Here is a 26663-nt window from a genome sequence, read left to right on the forward strand (position 1 = left end):
CATGACAATGCTAGCACAACTGTATTGAAATTTTTCAGTAAAAACAATGACATTGGATGAAAATTGTACTAGGACTAATAAAAGTATTTTAGTGGAAATATTGCTACACCTTATTCCAGTTATTCAGTATTGTCATACTGGTTAAAATCTTTCATCAGAAACATCCTTGGTGTTGGTAACCCGGAGACACTGACCTTTCAGCCTCTCAAAGACGGAAGCTTGAGAAACAATTTCCCAACAGAAATAACTCAAAGGGACCTGGCTCTGAACCAGTGGCTTTCCTCTTAATAGCTTTAAATAAACTATTTGGCCACAATGATCTTAATTTAATCCTCTCCAAAACAATCTACCTCAATATCATATTTATTCACTAGCCTTGGATATCTGGAGTCCTAGACTGCAGTCTTAAATGCTGCAAGGCAGCTACATGGCCTGCTGCGGTTGCTTGGATGTAATAAAAACACATTCATGTTCTATTTTTACAGTGTTTTCCATTACTTGGGCTGCAAAGCAACAGTCAAGGTGTGTAGGATTATACAAATGGACAAATTAGCTCTCCCCTTAAGTTAAAGGGTGTGGACTTAATGTCTCCTTAATACTCATTTATTTCACTTTAACAATTTTGAAGTCATTTCCTTAATTGGCATGGAAACTTTGTGCAAGAGTGACTTTTGCTTAAAAATATTTAACTATATTACAAATTAATATCCATGCCAGTTAGTCTTATTGCAATTTTATGATACAGGTTCAAAAATGTCTTTCTGTACATACTGAAGTATTAATATATGAAATCATGTCTTAGCTTGCTTCAAAATAACCCAGGAGGCAGAGGGACTGAATGGGCTTGGTGAATATGGTGAAGACGAAAGATTTATTGTGTGCTGTGGATAATTACAAAAGGTGTAGATGAGGTAAGTACACTTGCACTCTCTGCTGTAGAAATTTCCAACATTTGAAGTTTAACATAAATTTACTGCTATATCCAGAATTAAGTTGAATGGGACTGGGGGAATGATTCAGTCAGTAATGTGCCTTCCTTGCAAACATGAGGACCCAAATTCAGTTTCCAGCACCCATGTAAAACTGCTGGGTGTGGTGGCACAAGCTTGGGCCAGTCAGTCTAATCAGTGAGTTTCAGACTGACGGGAGAACCTGTTGCAAAGAAGGTGGACAGCCTCCCCAAGGGTGACAGGTAAAGTGGTCTTCAGGTAGGAGCACACCTGCACACACAAACACACTCATAAAATAATAAACACACACACACAATCAGATTCTGGCTTGGCTCTTATGTGTTCAAGGACTTACTGAAATTTGCTGTGGTTTATCAATTGTCTTCTCATTTGAAATATGAGATTTTTCCTAAGCATCTAGGAAAGTCATCACATTTATTATCATGTAGGTTGTTAATCGTTTGCACTTAAGCAAGGATATAATTAATAGTAATCTCTTAATTACAATTTGTTTTCCATCATATGGTTCATATTCGGGATAAAAATTTCCGTCTAAATTTCGGTATAGCATCCTAGACTTTTTTTTTTTCCTATATGAAAGTGGTTTATTAGGTGGAGATGGAGAAAGGGAGAGCAGGACATAATTGGGGAAAGAGTAAGAGAGGGGAAAGAGGGGGGGGGTGCCCCGATAGGGAAAGAGGAGAAGGCCAAGAGAGAAGAGGCCAGGATCAAGAGAGACCAAAAGAGAAAGGACCAAGAGTGTATCCTAGACTTTTATAGTTAGCAATAAAATTGTTTTCCAGTGGTTGTTTCCAACATTTCTTTTAATATTCTTTGCTTAAAAACTTTAATTTGCCTGTGTAACACTTAAGTACACTCAGGAATATACCTAGTTATAAATTAAAAATATTAGATTGCTTTCTAGACACTTTTAATCATTCCAGACATCATCACAATGCTATATTTAATACCTATGTCTAGCACAGTTTACCACATACATTATGTAGCTGCTATTCTGTTTTACCTGTCTGTCTATCTATCTATCTATCTATCTATCTATCTATCTATCTATCTATCTATCTATCTTTGAGGCACAGTCTCTCTACAAAGCCTTGGCTGTCCTGGAACTTATGATGTAGGCTGGCCTCTAACTCATAAGAGTTCCATCTGGCTCTGCCTCCCATGTGCAGTGTTGGGATTAAAGGTTTGAACCATTATGTCCAGACTATTCTATTTCTTAAAGAACAAAAAAACAGTTTTCAATTACTTGAATTTTAGGAAGAAAGCCTTTAATTGGGATTTTCTTACCAAGTTATGATTTAATATTTATCAGATGTGTAAATATACAAACATTATATTTAAGTTGTAAATAGATGACCTTACAAAATTACAACACACAGTAAATAAATCCCTCCCATATTTTATACAAACTACATGATTTTGATATACAAAGATTCTGTTCTTATTTCACTGACAATGTACAACCAAGACTATTTACAATGTAAGGAAAAAAAAACAAAATAAAAAACATGTATATAAACCACAATTTAACATTCTGCTACTGGCAGCCACTATAGTTTAGGAGGTAGCTTTAATTAAACGAAATGAACAGAAGCCACATTTCCCAACTTGTGTCCTAAAAATAATTTACATGAGATAGAAATTCATCATATGCACAGTATGTACAGTTTAATCATCAAACTGCAATCCAGCATAACTAAGATGGCAGTGGGTTTGCTACTGACTTAACAGCATTAAGTCTCATTACAGGAACACAACAGAAGCCTATAGGTAAGAATCAAGTAATCTGAAAAAAAAAAATTAAAAGACATAGGACAAGCTTTGATTCCCCCACTCATAATATGTGTCTTGTTTAACCAAAGCACATAGCATCTGAGCTACTGAATTTTTTCTTAATTCCAGGATGGGAAAAATATATTGAAGTTTTCATATAACAGCATAAGAGACTCCAGCTCACTAAAAAAAAAAAAAAAAATAATAATAATAATAAATTTAAGTGCTTTGTGTCATGATTACAAATTTCTTACAATTACATAAAATTACTTGATTTTACTTCCTATATAATCAAAACTGTAGATAACATGTCACCAAAATTGGAAATGTCAGTGCAACCAATGACATTAGGAAGTGTCAATTAATGGGAACATTACAAGAGTCATCAAACCCCTTAGATATTACTAAAATCTCAATATTACTTAGTGATTTAGTCACCTTTGCTAAGCCCACATAGCAATTAGCCTTTTGCTTTGTCCTAGTACTGTGAGTGTAAAACACTGAAGTGGAAAAATCACTGATTTCACCAAAGCAATGTATAATGAACAAAAAACAAATGTTCTGCTATTTTCTTAAAAAAAAAAAAAATCTAACAGCTGTTAATATTGTCTTCAAAACATCTTCAGGTTTTAGATTTATAAGTCATTTGAAGAAAACCTTTGATTTATGGACACAGCAAACACATGAAGGTAACGCCTGTTTGAACTCGCATAGCTCTAGCTGGGAGAGAATCCCTTTTTGGCCCTGCAGTGAGTCGTCCTGAGATTAACGATGAAACGTTAGGTAAAATTAGCAAGACTTTTACTTAGTTTTATAAATTCACATTTTCACTTAAAATATTAACAGCTGTACTTTCTTTTGTGCTTGATTCAGAAATAGTTTGAACTTTGCACCTGATGGATTAGGAAAAAAAAAAAAACAACTCTCAATTGTATATTGCTATGCCATACATCAAATCGTTTTTAAGTTGCATTTATTTCAAATAGAGCACACATTGCTGGGACATTGCGTTGTTTTTTTTTTCCAACACTTTTTAACTGAGGCACCCATTCTTCACAAATGTCTGGCTTGAGAAACAAAGTTTCGTCTTCCTCCTCTTCTGTATGATACCAGGCAGTGATCACAGAAGTGCTTCCCACATGAAAGGTCGAAAGACAGCCAGCTCACTGCATGAGCCCTGTGATTTGGTCGGTGGGGAAAACAGTTAGAGACACTGTCGTTCAGTCCCTGACTCTTGGTAGATTATAAGCATAGCGCACCAGAGGGAACCCTCGACTCTGGTAGAAGCAGGCTCGTCCGCAGGCCTGCACCTGGTCAGAGCTGTCTGAGACAAAGGAGTCTTCTTCATCGGCATAGTCAGAGTGGGCCGACTGTGTGCCACAATCAGACCAGTAGGCCTCTGGTCTTTGGCAAGAGGCCACTGTCAACACAGGACAACTGTGTGATTTTATTAAGTGTTTGCACGATACTGGTTTTGTCAGAAGAAATGACTCACAGCAGTCACACACTGTCAGGTTGCCCTGCAAGTGGGAATACATGCCACAGTCATAGTAGAAATCCTGTTCCCCACAGCCACTCTGGCTGCTGATGGACACGGAAACAGATCCGTGTTTCCTGGTAACACGCCGCTTCAATAGCTTCCAGTCTTCTTTAAACTTTGGGTTGAAGAAAACATACAGGACCGGATTCAGGCAAGAAGGCAACGGGAAGAATATCAGTGTAACAGACTTCATTATCTCGGGGCTGATGGAGATTGCTGTGATCAACGGTGCAAATGAGAAAAACGCAACAGGGCAGAAAAAGATGCAGTTGGTGAAGATCAGCCAAGCGACATGCTTAATCATGCTAGACTGGGAGTTTTCCGACAGGTCTTCTTTCTCTAAGTTGCAGTACAGTTTAGTGTAGATAATGGCCATTAATAAAAATGCTAGTGAGTTTAATAGCACTAAGGTCACAGTAAATCCTAATGCTGGTGTTTCTCCTGTAGGGAAGGGCAAACACAAGGGAGATGCAGAATATTCCCCTCTGTGGAAAAGGGGAAAGCAGCCTGCTACTGCAGCACCCAGCAAAGCTACGAGGGCAGCAACCTGGAACTGTCTAAGGTGACTGCTCTTCCCATTTTTCATTATCTCCTTTGCAGATGTGCTTCTTTCCACAGCTGCTAACGTCAACAGGAACACGGCGCTCTCTGAGGAGAAGACCGCCAGAGACCCGGCTACCTTGCAGCCACTGCCAGTCTCCCACCAAATGCCAAATTCGGCAAATCGGCCCCAGGACACGGCATCAAGAAAAGTGAGGATGCCGGTGTAGATGCACATGAGTAAGTTAGACACAGAAATCAAGCCTATGAAGAGTTTGGAGGCAGGCAGTGATGAACAAGATGCAAACACAGTTAAAATGACAAGCAGGTTGAAAAGCAAGGCGACCAGGAAAATGAACCACACTGTAAGGCGAATCATCCAGCTTCCCAGTAAATATTCACAGGGCTTAAAAGCACCTAGAAATGAAGAAAAAAGGGGGTGGGGGGAGGACACAATGAAAAACGGTTAGAAAAAACATGGATCGTATGGTCTGGCTTAGCAATTAAATCTAGAATAAGCATGCCTCCTGCAAATTGTAAGATTACTACTTCTAAGATATTTTAGTTACAGACTAGTTTATTTAAACTACCCTTAAATTTTGAAATTAAATATAGGGTCACATGGAGACAACTGAAAGACTATTTCACTTTATGTAAAATTAAAATTAGTACACTTAGAACAGCAAGTATATGTATACACACACACATATCTATGGATGGGATGATACTTGGTTCTAATACTGATCTGCAGTCAGATGGCTTGTATCTTACTGTTTTTCCTCTTAGACCTCTACAGATTCCATCCTATCCCTTGTGTATAATAACACCTGTTTCATAGAAATGTGCAGCTTACATAGAATTGTTTGCTTATTGTACTTAAGCAGCTGCCAGATATACTGTTAGACTTCAGTAAACAACAGTTCCCTTCTTTTGCGAGTCTCCAAATACTTTATAACTACGTATATATACATAACTTGAAAACATGTTTCTATCCATTTCTCATGGCTTTCAAAAGGAACCCAAGGAGGCAGGTTAAGATAGGTACAATTAACCTGGTCTTCAAAGAAACTGATATTTGAAAGCCTTTAACTGATGTGACAAAGGTTACTCACTAAGCTAGTATAGCTGCATATATATAAATCACACTGATATTAACTACTTATAATTAAGTTTGGTATAACATCAGCCTTTAGAAACAGACTGGGTTTCAATGAACTCATTCAGTGGTTGATGCCCTGGCTATCCTGGAATTTGCCACATAGACCAAGCAAACCTTGAACTCAAAGATCACCCTGCTTCTGCCTCCCAAAAGCTAGGATTAAAGGTATAAACATCATTCTGGCTGAACTACTTGTCTTGGCCATTCATTTTCACATGCTAGTTATAACACAGATGATGAGTGTTTTGTTTATAAATTCAAAGTGAGAAAATGATGTATTGTAGCTGGCTAACTGCAAATTTTATTTTCCTGAGCAGTTATAAAAATTTATATATTCAATAAAGTATCGTATTTTAAACAATTTTTTAAATTACATGTGTATTTATTTTGCAGTTAGGGCATGTGCATGCAACAGTGCATGTGTGGAGGTCAGAGAACACTGCCAGAATTGATTCTCTTCGTCTACTGTGTATGTCCTGGGGTTTGGACTCAGGTCATCAGGCATGGCAGTTAAGTACCCTTACCCTCTGAACCATTTCACCAGCTCTTATAAAGTCAATTCTACACAATTTTTCACTTTTATATAACATAAACTTTTGAAATTGTGCTTTAGTACCCTTGGGAAGTTCTACAAGAAAGCGATTTATTGCCATTAGTTCTGAGCCAGAACTCAGCCCTCTTTAAAAGAAGAGCAGAGCTGGGTAAGGTGACACACACATTTAATCCCAGCACTCTGGAGGCTGAGACAGAATTTGATTTCAGAATTTGAGGCCTGCCTGGTCTAACGTAGTGAATTCCAGGCAAGCCAGAGATATATAGTGAGATCCTGTGTCAAACAAAACAAATAAGACCCCCCCCCAAATAGACAAAACAAAACAAACAAACAATACAAACCAGAAGAGCTCTCTTCTGGTAAGAACACCATCCTTTGGGAACTGCTTCTCGGATGGGTGGAGCCACTTTCCTAACAATTGCACTCTTGTCTTTGGAAGACCACAGCCTCCTTCAAAAGGCATCTGATTCTACAGAAGGACAGATTCTACTCCAGACTGTTTCTGTCTTAGCGTATCTGCCAGTTTCTATGTGTTTCTGTAGCTCAGGTGGGGAGAAGTCCACCTTCTTCAGTAGAGTGGGCAGAATATGCCATAATTGCAACCACATATGTGACATCAATTTAATAACTTTCCCAGAACTAATAAGATCAAAGAAGTAGATCAGAAAGAGTGGTAAAAATCTGCATTAAAAAAACTGAAGAAGCTAGGGAGATAGTCAAGCTGGTAAAAATACCAGCTCACAAGAATGTGGACCAGATTTTGGGTCCCCAGCAACCTAGTAAAAATCCTGGTACACAGGCCTGGGTTTGTTACTCCAGCACTGGGGGAGGTGGGGGCAGACAGGTGGCTATCCGCAGCTCACTGGCCACTTAGTCTAGCATTCCCAGTTTAGTAAGCAGCCCTGACTCAAAAAATGTGAGGGTAAATGAAAAAGACACCTGACATTGACCTCTGGCCTCCATGTACACGTGCCGCATATGCCCACGCGAGCCCTGCAGTGACTTACTAAAGTAGCTCTCAAAAGAGCCTTAGGCTGAGTTAAAAAAAAAAAAAATGGCTCTATTGGGTTATCTAATCCTTCCCTTACCTGTAGAAATTACAACCATCCCCAGATATTTTAGGTCTATTTAGCCAATGTCGCTTTGAGAAATTATAGTCACATAGATTGGGTGTAGACTACCTGTTGAAGGTGTACAGTGGATAATTATCTGGCTATGTTCTTCATTTTCAGCAGCACTGGTGACATTTGCTGCATCAGTGGCACCTGAATATAAAACAGAGTACATCGAATCTAAATGGTATACAGTTCACAAGGACCAAATTTCCCTACAATTTCTCTTTTATATGACTAGTGCAAGGACAGCTTATGTAAGGCTTAATGGCATTAAACATGCTATTTCATGGAGGGAGCCAGGGGGAATAGGGAGGGCATTAGGGTTGAATATGAAAAAGATACATTATATACATGTACGAAATTGTCAAAGAATGTATAAGATACGCCTTTTTAGTCAGGTAACACAATGAATGCTACTTTCCTCACAGATTTTGTACTGATCCTTTTCAAACTGATTACAATAAGGACAGATTGATTAATGCTTTAGGGAGTTCTCTATTAGAGTGGACACACTTGCCTTTCTCCTTTGTCACACCATGGTCTTGGAGGCTGTTATCTTCTGTGTTTAAATTTGCATAAGAGTCACACCCCCAAAATGCACAACACTGATAAGCATATGGTACTGATAGAGACCTGAGAAAAGAATTGTAAAACACTGAATACTAGGCTTGAAGACAGGACTTGGTTGAACTCAGCCTGGTCACCCTGGCACACGCCTCAGGTTGGCTGTGTATCCTCCCCAGGATAATCAATAATCTTCTTCAGAGTTCTGATAAAGCTCATGAACACAGCTGAAGCTTCCCCCTTTAATGAGTTGTTTTTTTAATATCCAGATACAAATCAAGCCATATTTATAATTTCATAACCATGCATCAATTTAAAGTAAATATCTCAGTGATCCTTTTATGTGTGTCTGAACCATGCCTAGTATCATAGGAAATGGATAGCCCATTTAAAATCAATACCCCAGGTCACCTGTAGCTCTGCACCATTAGTCAGCCTTGCTTTGCTCATATAAAATGAAGTGAACATATTCTCTCTTTGTACAGGAATATGCCCAAGCCCTTTTGCTGCTGCTTTTAATGAATCTGCAGTCTCAGGACATGTGATGGCACTGTGCCAGCTTCCTGTCTGTTCACACTTAGAACATTTCTAGTATCTTGTTGCTAATGACAAATCCATTTAAAAAAAAAAAAAATCTGACAAACATCTTTCCAAGAATATCCAGAGCTTAATCCATGCTCTTAAAAACAATGGGACAATGTTCACGTTCTCTTTTGATTAAATTAGGAAGGGTAGAAATAGAAAACACTCCGACAACCTATCAGGAAAATCTAGAAACCACAGGGGAAGGAAAAAAAATAGGAGGCTCAGAATTTGGGGCCTACCATAACTAACAGGAAGGAAGAATGGTCACAAACACACCTGAGATTAGCAAAGTCTCTGGCTGCCAAGGCATCTTTCAGCTTGAAGTTGCCCACGAGTTTTAGTTGATTGAGCCCATTCAGGCCTTCGGTAGGAAGTGAAGTCAATTCATTGAAACTTATATCCCTAAAATGTGAAACACACTTCAACTTAACGCTCTAAGATACAAATCACATGCAAGTATCTCTATCGGGCTGGCAAGATGCTGATAAAGGCACTTTGAAGCCTGATAACCTGTGTTCAGTCCCTAGACACCACAGTAGAATTAGAGAACCCACACCCAAAGCTGACTTTTAACCTCCACATTCACATTGCGGCACATGCAGAATGGTCATGCACACACAGAATACATATAAAGATAAAAAAGGAAAATGTTTGCATATATATTAGTATTATAAATGTTAAATGTTTACGATTACATAATTTTATCTTATTTATGTGTAACATTAGGAAAATATTAGGTATATTTTAGATAAGTAAAATGAAGCTTAGATGTGTTAAAAAGATCTAGCACAGGTCTTGACATCTAAAAAGCTGATACTATATCATCACAGTATAGCATTTACATAAAGTAAGAAATAAATATTTTGATCTGACCACATGTTTTGTAGACCATTTACTACCTTCATGGTACTACTGCCCACAACCATCCATTTGCTTACAGGTTAGTAATTGTCCCAAGCTTCGCAAAAGCTCCACTGTGAATTTCATGGATCAGGTTTCTACTCAGATCTCTGCAATTGCAAGAGCAACATGTTAATTATTTCACATAAACAGTCAACGCCTCAGTTCCTCACTTCATAGTCTCAGGAAGTAACACATTATCCCTTAACCAAGATCTTCCATTTTGCCCAACATACTCAAAATGTTTACATTCTCTTTACAACAGTCTTCTTAGAATATGTTCCCTGTAGCAGTAACTGTAGCTGGCACCTCTTTCAAACCAGTTGTGAATTTCTCTACTTTATCATCCTGGTACCAGTTCCAAATAGCAATGATATGATATCGCCTTTGATACTATTAACCAGAGCAGGAAAAGCCCAAGTCCTGACAAAGCTTTTTAAAAAATGTGCTTCATATTGTTTGCCTTAGTTGTAAGCTTAGTTGTAAGGCCCCAAAAGAAGACAAATAATCAATAAGCAAACAAAAGCGTTCCAAAGGGCTTCTGATATCGTTCTTTCCCAAAGCAGGAAATAAAACTGCTAGCAGTGTTAGAGCTAGCCCTGCTCTACAGAACACACCCTGTCAATTTCTGATACTACAGCCTTAATAAACCAGAGAAACAGTGTCATATTTAAACTGAATCTTAATGTTAATTAAAAGATTGGATAAATTCATAGCTCATGTCCTGGATAACAGAAACTCAAGAAATAACCAGCTTTCACTTGTCATTTACCAGTGCTCTAAAATTAGTGATGGCAGAGAGGAACAGGCCCCATCCCCTGGGGAATGAACTCCGCCTTGTTTCTAGGAGGCATAGACACAGCCATCAAGCCAGAACTCCAGCCTGATTTACCTCTCTCTCTCATTGTTGTTGTTTTCTGAGACAGGATTTCTCTGTGTATCCTTGCCTGTCCTTGCTTTTAGACCAGGTTGGGTTCAAACTCATTGAGATCTACCTGCCTCTATGTAATTCGTTAGGGCTGGGATTACTGTCATGTACCATCACACCTGACTCTTTCTCTTTCTTTCTTTCTTTCTTTCTTTCTTTCTTTCTTTCTTTCTTTCTTTCTTTCTTTCTTTCTTTCTTTCTTTCTTTCTCTTTCTTTCTTTCTCTCTCTCTCTTTCTTTCTTTATTTCTTTCTTTCTCTCTCTCTCTTTCTCTCTTTCTTTCTTTCTTTCCATACACCCTGTTCTGTCTGCAAGTACACCTGCACATCAGAACAAGCCACCATGTGGTGGGTAGGAATTGAAGTCAGGACCTCTAGAGGCTCAAGAAGCACAGCCAGCACTCTTAACCTCTGAGCCATCTCGCCAGCCCTCTGTTTTATCTCTTATGTCAAATTTTCAAACATTATATTTAAAAATTGTGTATTAATTGAGTCTATACTATAAGTCACCTCCCTGTTCCCAGGCTTAGTAGAGTACCAGGCACATATATGCCTTCAAATATAAGTGTTTGAATGAACTACTTTTGACAATACAGGTACTCCAGGGCAGGGCCAGCCAAACTTTCTTTGTAGAAGACCAAAGAGTAGATCTTTTCACCTTCCAGATCACATGACTTTTGCTAGTGATGAGTTGTGTGATGGCATGAGAAAATCAGCTTAAATTAACATTTCAACAAGAGGCCTGGCTATGTTCCCACAATATTCATAACTGCAGAAGGCAAGCTGCAGACAGCATATGATCTAAGATCAGCCTACCCTTCCTCTAATGAAGCACCAAACCCAGCTGTAACTTGAAAACAACTTAGTTTCTTCTTTGAAATTAGAAACATTTCACTGACTGAAGAACAGTGTAATGAATGATCTATATAGAAAAGTACCAAAAAATACATCCTTTATGAAGTATAACAAAGCAAAGTCTAAATGATGTTTATAAAATCAGTCATTTTCAAAATGTTGCTAGTAACATGAAAATCACTGTGACAGTTTTAATTATCGATGACACAATATGGAATCACTTCAGAAAAGGGAGTGCCACTATAGGATTGTCTGGATCGGGTCAGCTTGCGGGTATATTCACAGGGGATTCTCTTGATCACATTAACTGAGGTTGGAGGACCCATCTATCCTGTGTGGCACCATCATCTAGGCAGAGGACTGTGGACTGTGAGAGTGGAGAAGAATGCTACCAGGTCAGGCAGCATTCAACAGCATCTCCCTGCCCTGCACCAGCCTCTTTCAGTTCCTCCCACCTTGACTTTGCTGCAGTGACCATAACCTGGAAATTTGACCCAAATCAACCCTCTCTTCCTTAAGTTGCTTTTGTCAGGTTATTTATCAGAGCAAAAAGAAACCTAAGATAATAATGATATGTAAATTTAGAGCTTAACAAAACTTTTGTTTCTAGTAATCATAGACAAACTTACAGGATCCTTAAGGATGCTAGGCCTTGAAAAGTATTTTCCTTTATTATATAGATTTGATTACGCTGCAATGAACTAAAAAAAAAAAAGATGAGAGAAGAGGGGCAGGGGGTAGAGAGAGATTAATAAACAAAGAAAAAAAGAAAAATTATATTTTGAAAAATAATGTTCTGTTAAGTTTTTTCTAAATTTAAATATTTATATATAATACTGATCTTTTTGAAAGTAAAAACTGTAATTTCTTTAGTTGTAAAATGAAAACATTAGAATAATTGATATTCCATCTCAAAGTGAGAGTTAACTGGTACCCTATCTATACTCCCACCAGTCTTACTGAGATATGAGAGGAAAAAGGTGACACAGTGAGAAAAGGCATAAAAAGTAGCATAGGAAGGAGGGGGAGGAACACAGGAAGAAGAGGAGGAAGAGGAAGAAAAGGACGGGAAGAGAAGAGGAGGAAGGTAAGAGAGGATATAGGAAGAAAAAGAGAAGAAGAGAGGGAAGGAGAAGAAGAAAAACAAAAAGAGAGAAGGAAAGGGAGGGGAGGGGAGGAGAAGAAAAGAAGGAGAGAGAAAAGAGCTGCCCTGACTCTGGCATACTGCATACTCGTATTCAGATCAGTTTCCGGCAGTAGCCAGAATGCATTTTTCTGGTTTCCGATATAACTACCTTTCCCATACAGAAGGTGATAGAATGTCTAATAGATAAAAGCCTAGTGTACCTTTTCCAAGTAGAAAATGAAAATCGTTATACAGCAGAATTAGTTCTATGTCTAGGAACATACTCTCAAATTATTGACCTTATAGAGCTAATGAACCACAAACAAAAAACCAACCAAACCAACAAAATCTATAACCAAACTTAGACTGTGCTGTAAACAGAAACCTAATGATTGGATTAAATTCATTTCAAGGCACATCTCCCAGGTCACAGAAAAACTTCACATGGTTACCAATCATGAAAGAAATGCTCACTGCACTAACACATCAGACACAGGGCATTTATTTACAGGAACACTCAACTACATGAACTTCTGATTTCTCGCAAAAATTCATTCTAGGAAACGACCCGTGAACTAACAGTAGACTAGAGCAAAGTAGAGTAAGCCAAAAGCCAACTTACATTTCTTCCAAAGCATGACAACCATTGAAACTTGGAAGGTCTCTTATATTGTTGTAAGATAAGTCCCTAAAAACAACAGAACAAGTTAATGCCATTATTAAAATACTCTATTAAAAGTGCTGTGTCTGGAAGCATTGAAAGCAGCACTAAGGTCTTCCGAAGAGGACAGCTGAGTAAGCTTTGGTTTCCCTGATACTGTAGGCCTACACTACAGACTTGAGATTTATAAACTTAGAGTACACAATGTTGAGTATAGACAATATAAAATATGCTAAAATATATTAAGTTCTGCAACATATATATAAAATATAAGACGTGCATGAAGACTGTATTGAGTAGTAAACCTACAGATTTTAGAAAATTTTATTTTTCCAATACATCTGGAAATACATATATGTCATACATTATGCTGCTCTTTAATTAAAAGCTTTGCTACATCTTTTAGATCATTTACATGAAATTATGTCAGAGAAGTTAACATTCAATGCCCCTGGGCTTGTCCCTCAATCACAGCCATCATATTTAAGTTAAAAATTCCACTAGAACATGTAATTACTCAGTTAATCTGTCCTTTTTGTTACTACCTTTCAGTCCTTAACAAATCAGTACCTAACTGTTCTGAGGAGTTCTATACTTTTTGTTTGTACGTCAGCTTAAAAATTTTAGAAAGTTACAAGTAGTTCATTCTTGATTCAGGAAAGCAAAGCTTCAGAACCTGCTTAGTTATGAATGAAAGAGAAATATGTTGGGGGGGGGTGATGTCCACGTGGAAACCAAAATAACAACTAACTGGTCTCAGTTTATTTTACACCAAATAAAGTAACAAAACAATTAATACATAATATACAATCCTAAAGGCAAGTTCAGAGACTCCCTGCCCTTTGAAGGAGAATCTTCTGACTTATGTGAAAGAAACAAACAAGAGACAACCAAACCTCAAGAACATAGTTCATTCAAAATAAAAGTGAGCATTTATAACGCACATAAAAGAAAGATATAGGCGAAGGAGAGAGTAACCCAACTTACAGAGTCCTCAGCATCTTTTGGTTTTGGCACAGATCGTCAGGTATGCTGCTTATCTTTGTCCCCGTCAAGGTTCTGTGGAAAAAAGAATTGCTCATCTAAGAGACGGCTCAAGTTGGGTTAGAAAAACGAAAAGTTCCTCTCATATACAAATGTGAATAACTGCACAGTAGTGCATATGGGCCTGGGCAGCCCTCTGCCCAACTACCAAGTAAAGGTACAGGTGTGGGAAAGTGAACTAATTCTCAAGAAAACACCTCACAGCAGGGAAAAAGAGCTGTGGCACAAGATATTAACAGTGTCCAGGTGATGGCCTTGTTTCCTACAGCCTGTCATCTTTTCTCACACCCAACACATCTGAAAACACCCCAGAACCCTACTGCAAGTTTTGTGTCTGCCTTTTCTTTCTGTCAGCCAGTTCAGAATTCTGAAACATTCCTATTCTCCTCCCTGCTGCTTTTCCCATTTGGAGTCAATCAACAGTTCCAGTTATTTCTTGTAATAAATCCAGTATCTGACCCTTTCTCCCTTTTTTTTTTTTTCTGCTATGCAGATCAAGGGTGAAATATTTCAATATTTCAGGAAGCAGTAAAGAGTCTGGTCATGCCCTTTGTCCCGGAAGAGCTCCAAAATGGACTGACGGCCTGGAGTCCAGCTAACTGCTTGGTGTATCTAGTCCCTGGCTTTGACCATGCCCTCACTGTTCTACATCCTCACCTCTTCATTGCACTTGCCTCATAATAGCTGGTCCAATATTCTCAGCTTGCACAAACTACCTGAAGGACCAAACTGGAACTCTATTCTCAATGCTTCCCAACTTAATCCCCTACCTTAGCAAATGTGAAAATGTTTACCTTATCTAGTACACCACAGTAAGACTCCTACAGATAATGGCCCTGGGCTGCTGTTCCAGCCCAAGCTGGCTAGCTGGAGGGCTGAAAACAAGATTTTGGAAATATCTCTACTCCATTCACAGACCACTTACTAGGAATCTTTCCTATAGCCAGATGTGCAGGGGCTCAAGACTTGGCCATTTAAAAATCTTGTCCCAAATAATTTTCCAAATGTCTTCATCACACATCCCCCATTCTATTATAAAGATGTGATTTTTATCTATATTTGATTTTCTGTATGACATCTTGGTATATTTTTGGTATTCCTAGTCTTATTAAATCTTTCCTTTTTAAGTTGAAATCTCAATTCTGAGAAATTTGACTTTTTTTCAGTTTGGAAATATGTATTTCCTCCATGAAGGCTTTTCTGATGATCTAGATCATTTGGTCCTGTTTTCGAATTTCTGAAGTTCTGCTTTTAACTAGCCATTTAGCTGCTACCTTCTGTGCTCATTAAGCTTTTCTGATCTGTCCACACTGGAGGCTACACTCTGAGCTAAATGACCTCAGGCTTAATATGTTCATCTCTAAGCCTTCAAAAACGGACTTTGAAAGAATGATCACAAGTCTGTCCCTGTCACTAAGGAGCACTGGCGCTCTGCTAGCAGACTGGACTGCAGTGTTGTCTTTCCATGACCCTCCTTTACAGCATCACACATACAGACTCTCCAGATGGACAGTTCCGGTCAGATTGGGGAACCACTGCACCAGGCTTGCACCACGAATGACTCTTTAAAAAAAAATTGGGGAGAGAAAAAAAATTAATTTATAATAAACTGGTATTCTTACATTAATGCTTTTAATTTTTTAATCTTAAATTATAACATTATAACCAAATCTAACTGGTTTCATATCTTGAAGGTTCTTGAAAATGTGATAATTTGGTCAAGTACTCAGATAAATAATAACTGTAAATTATTAGTTATCCTTTGGAATGTTCCATAAAGGGCAGAAAAAATATATTTGTTATATATATATAAAGATACAATAATATGAATTCTTGTTTTTGACTTAACAAGCTGCATAAATATTCAGGTTTGTTTTTAAACTTGCATAATACTTACAAGGAATGCAGATCAGACAGGTTGTGAAATGCTGAGTTCCCCACAAAAGATAGAGGATTATCATACAAATGGCTGTGAAAATATACAAAAAAGGCAATGTTTTCATATGCTTATTAACACTCTGGGATTAAACCTATGTTTCCTGTGTCCATACAGTGTTTTTGTTTTGTTTTGATTTTGGTGCAGATGCCTGGCATTTCTAGACATAGCTGCTCATGATTATATACTCAAGGAAACTTTCAAGAATACTTACATAGTTCTTAAGAGTGGATTACCATCAAATGCTCCATCAGGGATAACAGAAATAGAATTACTATGAAATCCCCTAGAACGATAGGAGAAATACACTATAAAACAAGTTAAAACCAGAGTGTCCACTGCTGTTCAGCATTACATAAAACAGAACTGATAATGCTAACATAAACATCTTTAACTCCGAGAAATCTGAATTTTGAATTCCATGTTATCTTTTATAGGATTTTACTGCATTCTTTTTAAACCCACTCCCTAGATTGGCATCTTATTGAACCCTTGATGCTTCATCATCAAAGATCGCTTAAGGTCTATGTTGAAATAAGCTCCAAATCTCCATCACAGAAGCCTATATTTTACCTCTGCAATATGAGCTTTCAACTCACACCACCTCTGTTGTGCCATACACATTCTTATCTCCTCTGCTCAAGACAAATCCAGCCTCCAGATGCTCCCTCATCCCTTTCACTTAAGTTTTTTCACCCTTTAGGTCTGGTCAAATTCCTTTCTTTTGGTAATGCACTTTCCAGTCACCCCAGGCTACAGTGAGATCATTTTACGGAATGATTTGTCTTATTTATTCACAACTGTTATCTATTTGGGACCAGTAATCTGCCTGCCTTTCTAGCAATGCTAAGACTGCAAGCTCCTCCAGGCAGACCATACCTCATGCATTTTAGTTTCAGTAGGATCTAACCTCGTATAATAATCTATGCCCACAGCCATTTGTGCCAGCTAATACAATCTGATTTGTGGACTGACTGTGCAGGTGTGTGTATGTATGTTATGGATACATGTACAAGGAGATGCTCCTAGATATAATTACTAGAGTATTTAATGGTGTATTCCAGAATGCTCATGATAAAGAGAAAAGGCTATACTCACAGCTCTTTTAGGCTGGGAAGGGCTTTAATAGCCTGAGGAAATTCATCCAAGTTATTATAATTCAAGTCCCTGGGAAAAAATTGGAGAAAATGTCTAAGCATAGTGAAGAGAAGTCATAATTCGTAAGACATTCTGGTATAAATACATGTTAAAAGATCACGACCTGTAGTTGGGAATTTTTATCTCCCAACTACATTGTCATTCAAAACCCTATAGGAACTTAATTTAATTTACAGACTTTTAGAGAATATTAAATAGAAAAAGTTATCTGCTACATTTTTAGGTTTATAAATTTACAAGCTCAGAGAACTGTTAGATCACATGTCACTGAAGGATTAAACACACAAATCTTGTGTCATTTCTTGGAAATTTCCAATCCAGTAGAATTTTTGAATATCCACCTATAGGTGACTACAGTATGAAACAGAGGCTTCCCATGGAGTCGACGGCAGCTCCCTGCCGTTCTGGTATAAGAACTTGAAAAGAGATGCCAAGGGAAAGACCAGAGTTGTTCTCCTACAGGTTATGAATTACTGACACTGTTATATTCATTAGGAAGAGATCAAGCCATAGTGGCCTGTAATAAAGCAGGTCTAGTTCTGAGAGCATAGAAATTTTAATTTCTCTTAACATAAAGAACATGATGGCATATGGTTATTGTGGCTGTTTTCAGAAAGAGAGAAAGAAATTAAAAGCCCAGTTCCTTTGAAATCTGTTGTTTTCCTTTTCTACACAGATGGAAATATGACAAATAAAAACTAAATTAACTGGAAAGAAGAGATTTAATTTTAATATCATCTGAGTAACATACAGCGGCTAGCATTTATTTGCTACCTAGTAAAAATTACACCTAGCAGAGGAGACTTGAGTTTAGAGCTATCTTCCTCTAATTTTAACTTTCAAATATCCACTGGTGTTTATTATTTAATTATTTTGACAAGCGGGTTAAAGTCTTATAAGACTTGGGATCTTCTCAACAGTTCACAGTTAACTCCAAATTTTAAAAATATTACAGATCCTAAGTATTCCAATTAGGCTTCAGCCATCCAAAGGAGATACTCTCTGACTTCATTTACTATATCACAACAGCAAACATCATGTACAGCCCAGGGGACATAGCATCATGCAACATTTTAAAACATTAATCTGTTATATTTTAGCATATGAAAGAAGACATGCTATTCTGACATGATTTAAATGATTAGCTAGGCTACTGAAACCATGGAGAACCAATGATAAGTAGCAAACTGTCCCCAACAGAACTGGTTTTGAGAAATGTCAAAGTTCCCAAACAGTCACATTTTAAGAAAATTAACATTTTTAGGAAGGCTTACATCTTTGCAGTAGAGATGCTTTAAATATATATTTGGGGAAAGTGAGGGCTTGAAGTTCACACTTAAGTATCAGTTTTGAGTCATAAAATTATTTTTCACAATTGAGTTATTAGATGGTGAAAATGGAGTTCTTAATTAAAGTGAATTAATAATGACTATACTTAACAATGTGCTCTCTTCATGGGCAATAAGTTTAAGATTGCACTGTCCCAATCACAGTATGATTATACAAAATATAAATGTACTTACAAAGTTTCCAGGTTATCTAGTCCATCAAAGCAGTGCTGACTGAGGGTTTTAATTTTATTGTTATGAAGATGCCTATGGGGGAGAAAAAGTACCAAAATGACATTCACAGCTCCCAAATGCAACTGTTACAGCTGCTTTATATGTCTAAACTGATGTGGCTGAAAGCAACAGATATAAATATTTCCACACTCACAGAAAGCTGGTAGTTATACAGACTCACTGAATACAGAATGCCAACATTAGGGGAAATCTATGCAGAACGATGACACAATGACAATTATTTGATTTTGGTTCATACTGAAATTAAACTTTAGATTAGATCCTTTCTCATATGAAGCAGAACATTGGTGAGTTCTCTGAGATTAGAAAGCAGTATTATTATGGAGTTTACCTCACTGAGGATAGAAATATATTGTAAAAGAATTGAGGATACTATGTCTTACTAAGTTTTGAAAGATGAAAGGTACAGACAATCAAAAACTTTTTGAGCAAAAAAGTTGAAAAAATACAAAACATTCTTGGAGAAATAGGAAACATCTTATTGCTTTCAGTATTTCAAAACAGTTTCCCTTCTTTAACAATGAATAAACTATTTCATTGCTGGGACAGAAGGAAAAGTTATATAAAACAAGCTATAAAAAGGTTTTTGGTGAATGACCCAATTATTTTAAAAAAGTGATATTATATAAGTGGCTACTTATTTTTTAAAGACTCGACATCTATTACTAGATATTATTCAAGAAGTCAGCATGTTTGTTTATATCAAAAGCAACTTCCCCAAATACTAATTGTTTCAAAGCAGGACCACGGGGCCACTTTTATAATAATGTGTCATATGACACCCATTTGCCCCAAAATTAACACAAAAATACAGTACTAAAAGGGTTGGCCACATACAGAACAACCAGGCTTGAAAGGTTGGTGAAGGCAAAGTCCGGGATGCTTGAGATGTTGTTGAGAGCCAAGGTCAGCGCCTGCAGGGTTGGCAGGTTGCTGAGGGGACGCACAGGCACCTCCGACAAGCTGTTGTCATCCAGCCACAGATGCCGTAACTGAACAAGCCCTTCAAAACTGTCCTCGGGGACTGAGGTAATATGGTTGGCATCTAAGCGTCTGAGAAACAGAGACATCCACAGTGAGTAACAGTTCCACTGGCAGGAGCATCCAAAGAACACGGCTCTAGAGCTTCCAAACAGAAGGGAATCACAGACCTGCCAGAGCCATGAAGCTTCTCTCTCTATTTACAATAAAAAGAAGTCCCAAACAACACCAAATCTAAAACTCTTCCAAGTCCGGTAGTGCATTACAGTTCTTTCCTCACTAACTTCATTAAAGAAGGACACACTTAAAAGACAACTCACAAAGCTCAAGGTGGAAATTTATGTTTCAGAGTATACCTACCAGAGATACAGAAGGTGGGCTGGGGGAATGGCTTAGCAGTTAATGCATGTGCCCACACACATGGAAACACACACACACACACACATACACACACACACAGAAAACAAGAAAAATGAAGCTGAGTAAATAAGCTACTTTACCTCCAATGTTACAGTATAGCTGGTATTTTATACTGAATTTAACTGCTTCTCTGATTTGATACCAAAGGATAAATAAGAAAATATTTATAGTTTTTTAAATAGCAACAAACCCATTTCAGTAGATTCAAGCCACATTAGCAGATCAACTAGAACCTGTCTTATTAGTATTACAGATTCCTCTCTTATCATTAAATATTCAAGTTTGCCAAAGTTAGGTTCCTAACAAAGGTCAGATTATTGACAGGAAAACTAAACTCCTCCAATCAATGCTGCTATAGTTTTAAAGCTTCATCTTTTTTCTTTTTTCTTTTTTTTTTTCAGAAAATTCTGCAATTAGGGGCACCTCATTAGCAGGATTATTTATGTTTAAATCTCCCTCTAAAAACCTGGAAACTAAATCCTAAGTATATCTTTCTGTTGCCACAACCAAGTATAATTGTTATAATCACTTTTCAATACAAAGACAGCCTGGTGTTAGCAGGATGAGGAAATGTATGAGCCAGGAAATCCCAGTGTTCCTCATAATCTCTTGCTGATGTTTATCACATACATTCCTGCCTGATAAGCCACATACCTCTCTGAAAACGGGGGAAGATTAAAAAAAACACACACACAAAAAAAACAAAAACATAAAACTGATTTAACAACCCATAATGACTTTTTTTTTCTTTTTAAAGAAATGGCAACTGGCAATTTAAAAGTTTGAAAACTTCCGAGTTTTAGAGAGATTTCTATGCTTTCTATTTTGTTTGTTTGAATATCTTGCTCTAACTTTCAACTCCAGGAACCTGCTGGCCTCCTGCTCCCAGATACCTGCTTCCAGCTCACTGACTTCTCCTTTTGGGAGCAGATTATCAAGAGCTAATGACCCGTAGGTCTTCGTGAGTATCTAATGGGCATTTTCTTTTGACAGATTCAACACAGAAAAGAGGTCTTAGGAAACTGAGTGGTTGCTTGAGCATTTCTAGAGCTTACCTGTAAAGAGGGTATCTTTAACATAACAGACTGACAGTGTGCTGGGCACAGAGCTGTTTAGATGTGCTTTAATGAACAGATAAAGTGTTCAAACACAGAGATGAGGCACAACCTCTGGAAACTCGTTCTTGGGAAGAGACACTAACTGTAGCCAAACACATTACCTACACCGTATAAATGAATTATACTTGTAGATGACTCGATTAGCTGCAATTCATTCCATATTCAAACTGAGCACCTTGTTGGTTGCTCAGTTGATGAACTGAGGATGAACTGGTATGAGATACGTTGTGGGTGGGGGATACACACACTAATAAATTACAAAGTGAATGGAATGCTTGAAAAGTGCAATGAAGTAAACAGCAGGGATGGAGAGAAAAAAACAACTGTTGGACACTGGGAACAGCAGGAGCTAACTAAAGTGTACTTGGTTTGAGGAAAGAGTCTTTAAAACAATACGTAAACTGGAGCCTAATGAATTAATTAGCAAGGGCAAACAGAAGCAGTAGTTGAGCAGAAAGTGTTTTAGGCAAAAGTCAAGGCAACAGAAGCAAGCCTGGTAAGACTACACAGTTTTCAGAAGGTCAGAGTGATGAAAATACAGGAAAAAAGGAGTGGAGAGGTCCAGGGGTACACACCCATGACTGTAAACAGGGTCCAGATTACACAGTCCTCATAGGCCAAGAACTTGAATTGCAATTAGATTACAAATTAAAATTCTTCCCCAGTTTCTCAGTGTCATAGCAGTTTGAAAGTTAAAATTGCTGAATTTTTTAACCACCAATGAAAATTTGTATTTATATTTAATAAAACCCAGAGGTACTTCCAAGTTAGCTAACAATACTCTATCAAAATCAAGTCTCCTTTGTAAAGTGTTTCATTAAATATGAAAAATACCATACTGGGCTATTATTCTTGAGAATTCAGAACTAGTGATATATATTCCTATGAATTCCATGTCATATGCTACCGACTAAGTAAATCCAAACTAAAAAAAAAAAGAAAGAAAGAAACTGTTCTACGTGAAAGAGTAATACAATGGTATAGGCAAAGACACGTTTTTTTCCCAAATTAGAAAGGGGCACCCAAGTAAGAGCGCAAACATAAGACCTGTGAAGAATGGTACCCTGGAATACAAAGATAAACAAGAAAAAAGAATTTGTGGACTCTTGTAAAAGGGACTCAGGAGTTATTCTTTATATTTAACCCACCTATAACAAATTACACTGAGATCAAAGCTTTAAGGAAAAATTTTTACATTTGGCTTTGTGTAACTTAGTGGTAGACCATTTGGAGAGTATTTGAAAAGCTCTGGGTTCAGTCCCTAACACTATAACCAAGAGAGAAAAATAGGGCTGTGTCCCAGTGACGTGCACTATTAACTGTCACCCTACAGACCAAGGAGACGGCTTTACGAGATGCTAAGGGCAGAATTATCTCACAGAGTGGTTATGAGGGCTTCTCCAACATAATCTACAGCGAAAACCCCCTACAGTATGTACATAACACTTTTACATAACACTTTTAAGTGCTAAAATTTGTTTGCCTTTCTAAAAGGTTAACAATATATTAACCACATTTCAGCTTGCAAATGTTTATTATCAACTCTGAGGAATGCATTTTAGTCTTAAAACATCTTTTAATTTTTTACCTTAAAGTTATAGTGGCAAAACATTACATGTGGTTCTGTAATGGGGCTGGCAGATTTGACACAGTTCTAACAACTTGTCTGACCACCTTGTAGAATCTGACTGAAGGCCAGGCAACGTGGGTCAGTGGCAGGCGGGGCTACACCCTGACTGGGACTGTTGGTTTGGTGATCCTATCCATGGCCCTCCACTTAAGCTTGAATCTCACATCAGGATCCTAAAAATTGGAGTTGTGGGCTCACTAGATCTCTCTTTTCCTCCTCCCATTGTGGCCACATTGAATAAATCTCCTTTTTCTTCTTCCCACTACTAATTTGACTCTTGTAATTTGATTATTAAGGATGGGTGGTTGTATCTGGCCTGGGGCACAGTTTGTGGGTCCATATTCTATAATTGTTCTAGTGCTAAAAACCTGTGAGCAATAAGCAAATATTCTGTGTAATTATAAGCTCTCTTTCCTAACTTTACAGTAAGCAAATAGTATGGTTACACTTTAAAGTATTGAAGAAATTCAGGGACATTTAATCTCTGAAAACCTTTAATTTTTAATCAAATTTGATGCAAAGAAAAACTACCTTAGAGCTAATTCCTATTGCCATTTTCATATTCTACTCAAGTAATGACTTTGTGAGAGGTTGTTATGTTATCTTTTTACTAATACCTACAATTCACTCTGACTTTATAGTCACCATGAAGTATACACTTATCTGAAACCCTTTCTGGTCAATTTCAACGCCTAATGAACTTTGTTCCTTTTAAGGTCGGTGGTAAAACCACAAGGAAATCTTTAACGTAACTTGGGTCTGAAGATCAGATTTGAAAACTGACTCAAGTACTGATAAGGGTGTTTTACACCAGGGTAGAATTTCAATGATATCTCACTTGACCACAACACCCACTATGCTAACACACCCAAGAACACTTCTCTCTTTTTTAACTACAGCACACCTGATACAGAGCTCCTCCTGACAGTTTCTGTTACATACAAAAGCAGACCAGAATTACATACACATACACAGAGACAGAGACAGACAGACAGACAGAGAGGAGAGAGAGATTTGTTTTGAGTGGACTTTCTATTCTCTTAACAGTTTGAGATACTTTAAGCATTGCATGATGAGAGCACAATGAGCTTTGGTTAACTCCCTGTCTTCAATAGAGAAGCCTCCAATTTCTGTGCAGTATCAATGCAGTTCATCCATTTTACTAACAAATACCACATGCCCTTCAAAATGTACCTCCTGGCCACAAACTAGAAACAATCTGTTGAAATTTCTTGGTAATTTTTCTGTCCTGAAGTTGAAAATGAGAACTCAGTCTTCTCTATTTTTGCCTTCAAACTAGGCAAAATAACTGGTCCTTTGATCATTGAGTCTGTGAAAATAATGATTCACTGTGAAAGTCTTAAACAAGTCAGTTAATTGTAAGGTAACAAAAAAAAAAGTAGGACCTATTTATGATATCTGGAGGAGATCAGATGGCCTCCTTAAGGAGCAAGAGTCAAATATTTCTGTAAAAGCAACTCATCCTAACTGGCTCATATTAAAAGTCAAACTCACAATGGTGAGCAATTCCATAACTTGCCACTTTTCAAAGTGAACTACTTAATACAATCTTAACTTCTTTTTGAAGTAAAAATTAAATGGCTAACACCCTGGATGTTCCTGGCTTATGACAGATATGATTTAATGTTTAACTTTTACAACATGTGTTTTATTAGTATGATTTTTGTTCTAACATTCATTTCACACTGACTATTAGAATCTCTGCTAAGAAATTCAGATTAATTAAGATTCTGGAACAGGTTTGTCTGGTTTTGAATCCCCACTGTGCCTTTACTAGCTATGTGCTGTTGGGCAAGTTACTTAACATTCTCTCTACAGTCATTTGCTCATTATCTATTATGAGCTCCAATGTAAGAAAAGCATTTAGAATTCATATAAAACCCAAGTTCTTTGTATATAAAGAATGTAAAAAACAAATAAAGTGGTATTTGAAAAAGCATTCAAAGTTAATGACTGCTCAAGGAAAAAAAAAAATCCAAGAATTAAAGCCCTGAATATGCCACATAAAACAAAAGTTTTATGTGTAAAGAAAAAGCTGGGAAAGGAGACAGCTCAGATAGCCAAGGTATCCGCAGAATGTGTTTCGAGCCCACAGGTAGGGCGCTCTCCTCATTGCTGCCTAAACCAGACTCATATCTATGGTTCTCAGGGCACCAGATACCAGCGCGCCTGCACATATTTAACTCTGCTTTCAAAGAACTGTTATCAGCAGCCATGTACGAATTGACAGTGCTACGCCCCACACTCAGAGATATTCCCCCAGCCTCTGAGGCAAGAAAGAAAGTAAACTGAAGGATCAACGTCTGCCTTGCCAAAGGATATTTTAATAGCAGCACCTGGTTATCCCCATTCCCATCCCAGAGAAGATGATAAATCTCCTCTGGCCTTACTCTTCTATCAGCCAGTGAGTGGCCTTCCAATGACCCACGAATGAAGACAACAAAAAGGTACTTACAAAGACTGCAAAGCACTCAGTCCGTGAATGGCTTCACTAGGTACAGTTTTCAACTGATTATTCTGGAGAGTTCTGGAAGAAAAATTTTGATTAGTGATGAATAAGCGATTGTTCTTTTTTTGTCATAGAAGAATATTGAGCCATTTTCCCCCTAAAAATATTTCTAATGGTATCAAGTAGGGTAAGGTGGGATGGAAAGCATCTAAGGCAAAAAAACTGCAAACTGTCAAGAAGCATTTGTGTAAATGCAGAGATGAAATTCATGCTGCTATTCCAGGCCATCTCTCAATGGAGCTGCTGGATGCTCCACATTTCCAGGGGCAGTTTCAATCCCAGGCACCCTAGTTAACGTTCAGTAGGATAACAAATTCACTGGAGTGGCTCATCAACACAACCCTTGCAATTCTGAATGTCTTCTCAAACTTGAAGAAAGCAGGGCCCAGAAACGTGGGCGTTAAAAAGAGAGAGGCAATTTGCGATGAGGGCAGCAATGTCCGCAGTGCCTCTGGGAGGACAGACATTAGCCTTCAGTCACTGTCCAGCTGGGACCTGGCGAGCAGAGGCAGACATCTCTCTGAAAAAAAACAAGAGCTTTTCCATTTTTACCTAAAGCCACTCCTGTCCTATTCAATGACTATTTGACATGAATCATAACCACGGAATGGAAGGCGTAACAGGACAAATTAAACACACCGAACCAGAGAGGCCTGGTGACTTTGCCCAGAGCAGTAGTGACAAAAGTAGGTGAAGTTGTGGCTGTCAACCCACATGATCTTCAATCTGTCACCCTTGAAGCCAGGAATTTCTCTTCTGATCTCTATCTTTATAAGTCATGAGCACTTCAATGTTTTTCAGTTCTAAAATGTTTTTAACATGTAAAGCACTTAAAAACATCCCACCCCCTTCTTTGGCTAATTCAAAAATCCTTGTGGCTATAAAGTAGAAACAAAACTCTACCAATAAAATGTAAATATGGTTTCAATTCATTACATTAGCAGCATGGAAAGTCTGTGATTCCTTGGGAGCTCAGAACACTTACTGTTAGAATT

General features: G+C 37.7%; 1 protein-coding gene across 3 annotated transcripts in view; it reads right to left on the reverse strand.

Annotated features, from left to right (window-relative positions):
- Nucleotides 1-2217: 2217 nt before the first annotated feature.
- The window catches only part of Lgr4 (leucine rich repeat containing G protein-coupled receptor 4), a 102351-nt gene continuing 77905 nt past the window's right edge, over nucleotides 2218-26663 (reverse strand). For all 3 annotated transcript variants that reach the window (XM_060371673.1, XM_060371675.1, XM_060371674.1), the window contains 15 exons: nucleotides 25615-25686; nucleotides 19827-20042; nucleotides 18930-19001; nucleotides 17347-17415; nucleotides 16463-16534; nucleotides 16210-16281; nucleotides 15807-15875; nucleotides 14256-14327; nucleotides 13230-13295; nucleotides 12111-12182; nucleotides 9739-9810; nucleotides 9077-9202; nucleotides 8169-8284; nucleotides 7718-7801; nucleotides 2218-5241 (listed from right to left, as the gene is read on the reverse strand). In XM_060371673.1, the coding sequence (XP_060227656.1) occupies nucleotides 3965-5241; nucleotides 7718-7801; nucleotides 8169-8284; nucleotides 9077-9202; nucleotides 9739-9810; nucleotides 12111-12182; nucleotides 13230-13295; nucleotides 14256-14327; nucleotides 15807-15875; nucleotides 16210-16281; nucleotides 16463-16534; nucleotides 17347-17415; nucleotides 18930-19001; nucleotides 19827-20042; nucleotides 25615-25686 (2527 nt within the window). In that variant the 3' untranslated portion in view covers nucleotides 2218-3964. The remainder of the gene's footprint in view (nucleotides 5242-7717; nucleotides 7802-8168; nucleotides 8285-9076; nucleotides 9203-9738; nucleotides 9811-12110; nucleotides 12183-13229; nucleotides 13296-14255; nucleotides 14328-15806; nucleotides 15876-16209; nucleotides 16282-16462; nucleotides 16535-17346; nucleotides 17416-18929; nucleotides 19002-19826; nucleotides 20043-25614; nucleotides 25687-26663) is intronic.

The sequence above is a fragment of the Meriones unguiculatus genome, chromosome 18, assembly GCF_030254825.1.
Source record: "Meriones unguiculatus strain TT.TT164.6M chromosome 18, Bangor_MerUng_6.1, whole genome shotgun sequence".
In the NCBI taxonomy this organism is placed as follows: Eukaryota; Metazoa; Chordata; class Mammalia; order Rodentia; family Muridae; genus Meriones; species Meriones unguiculatus.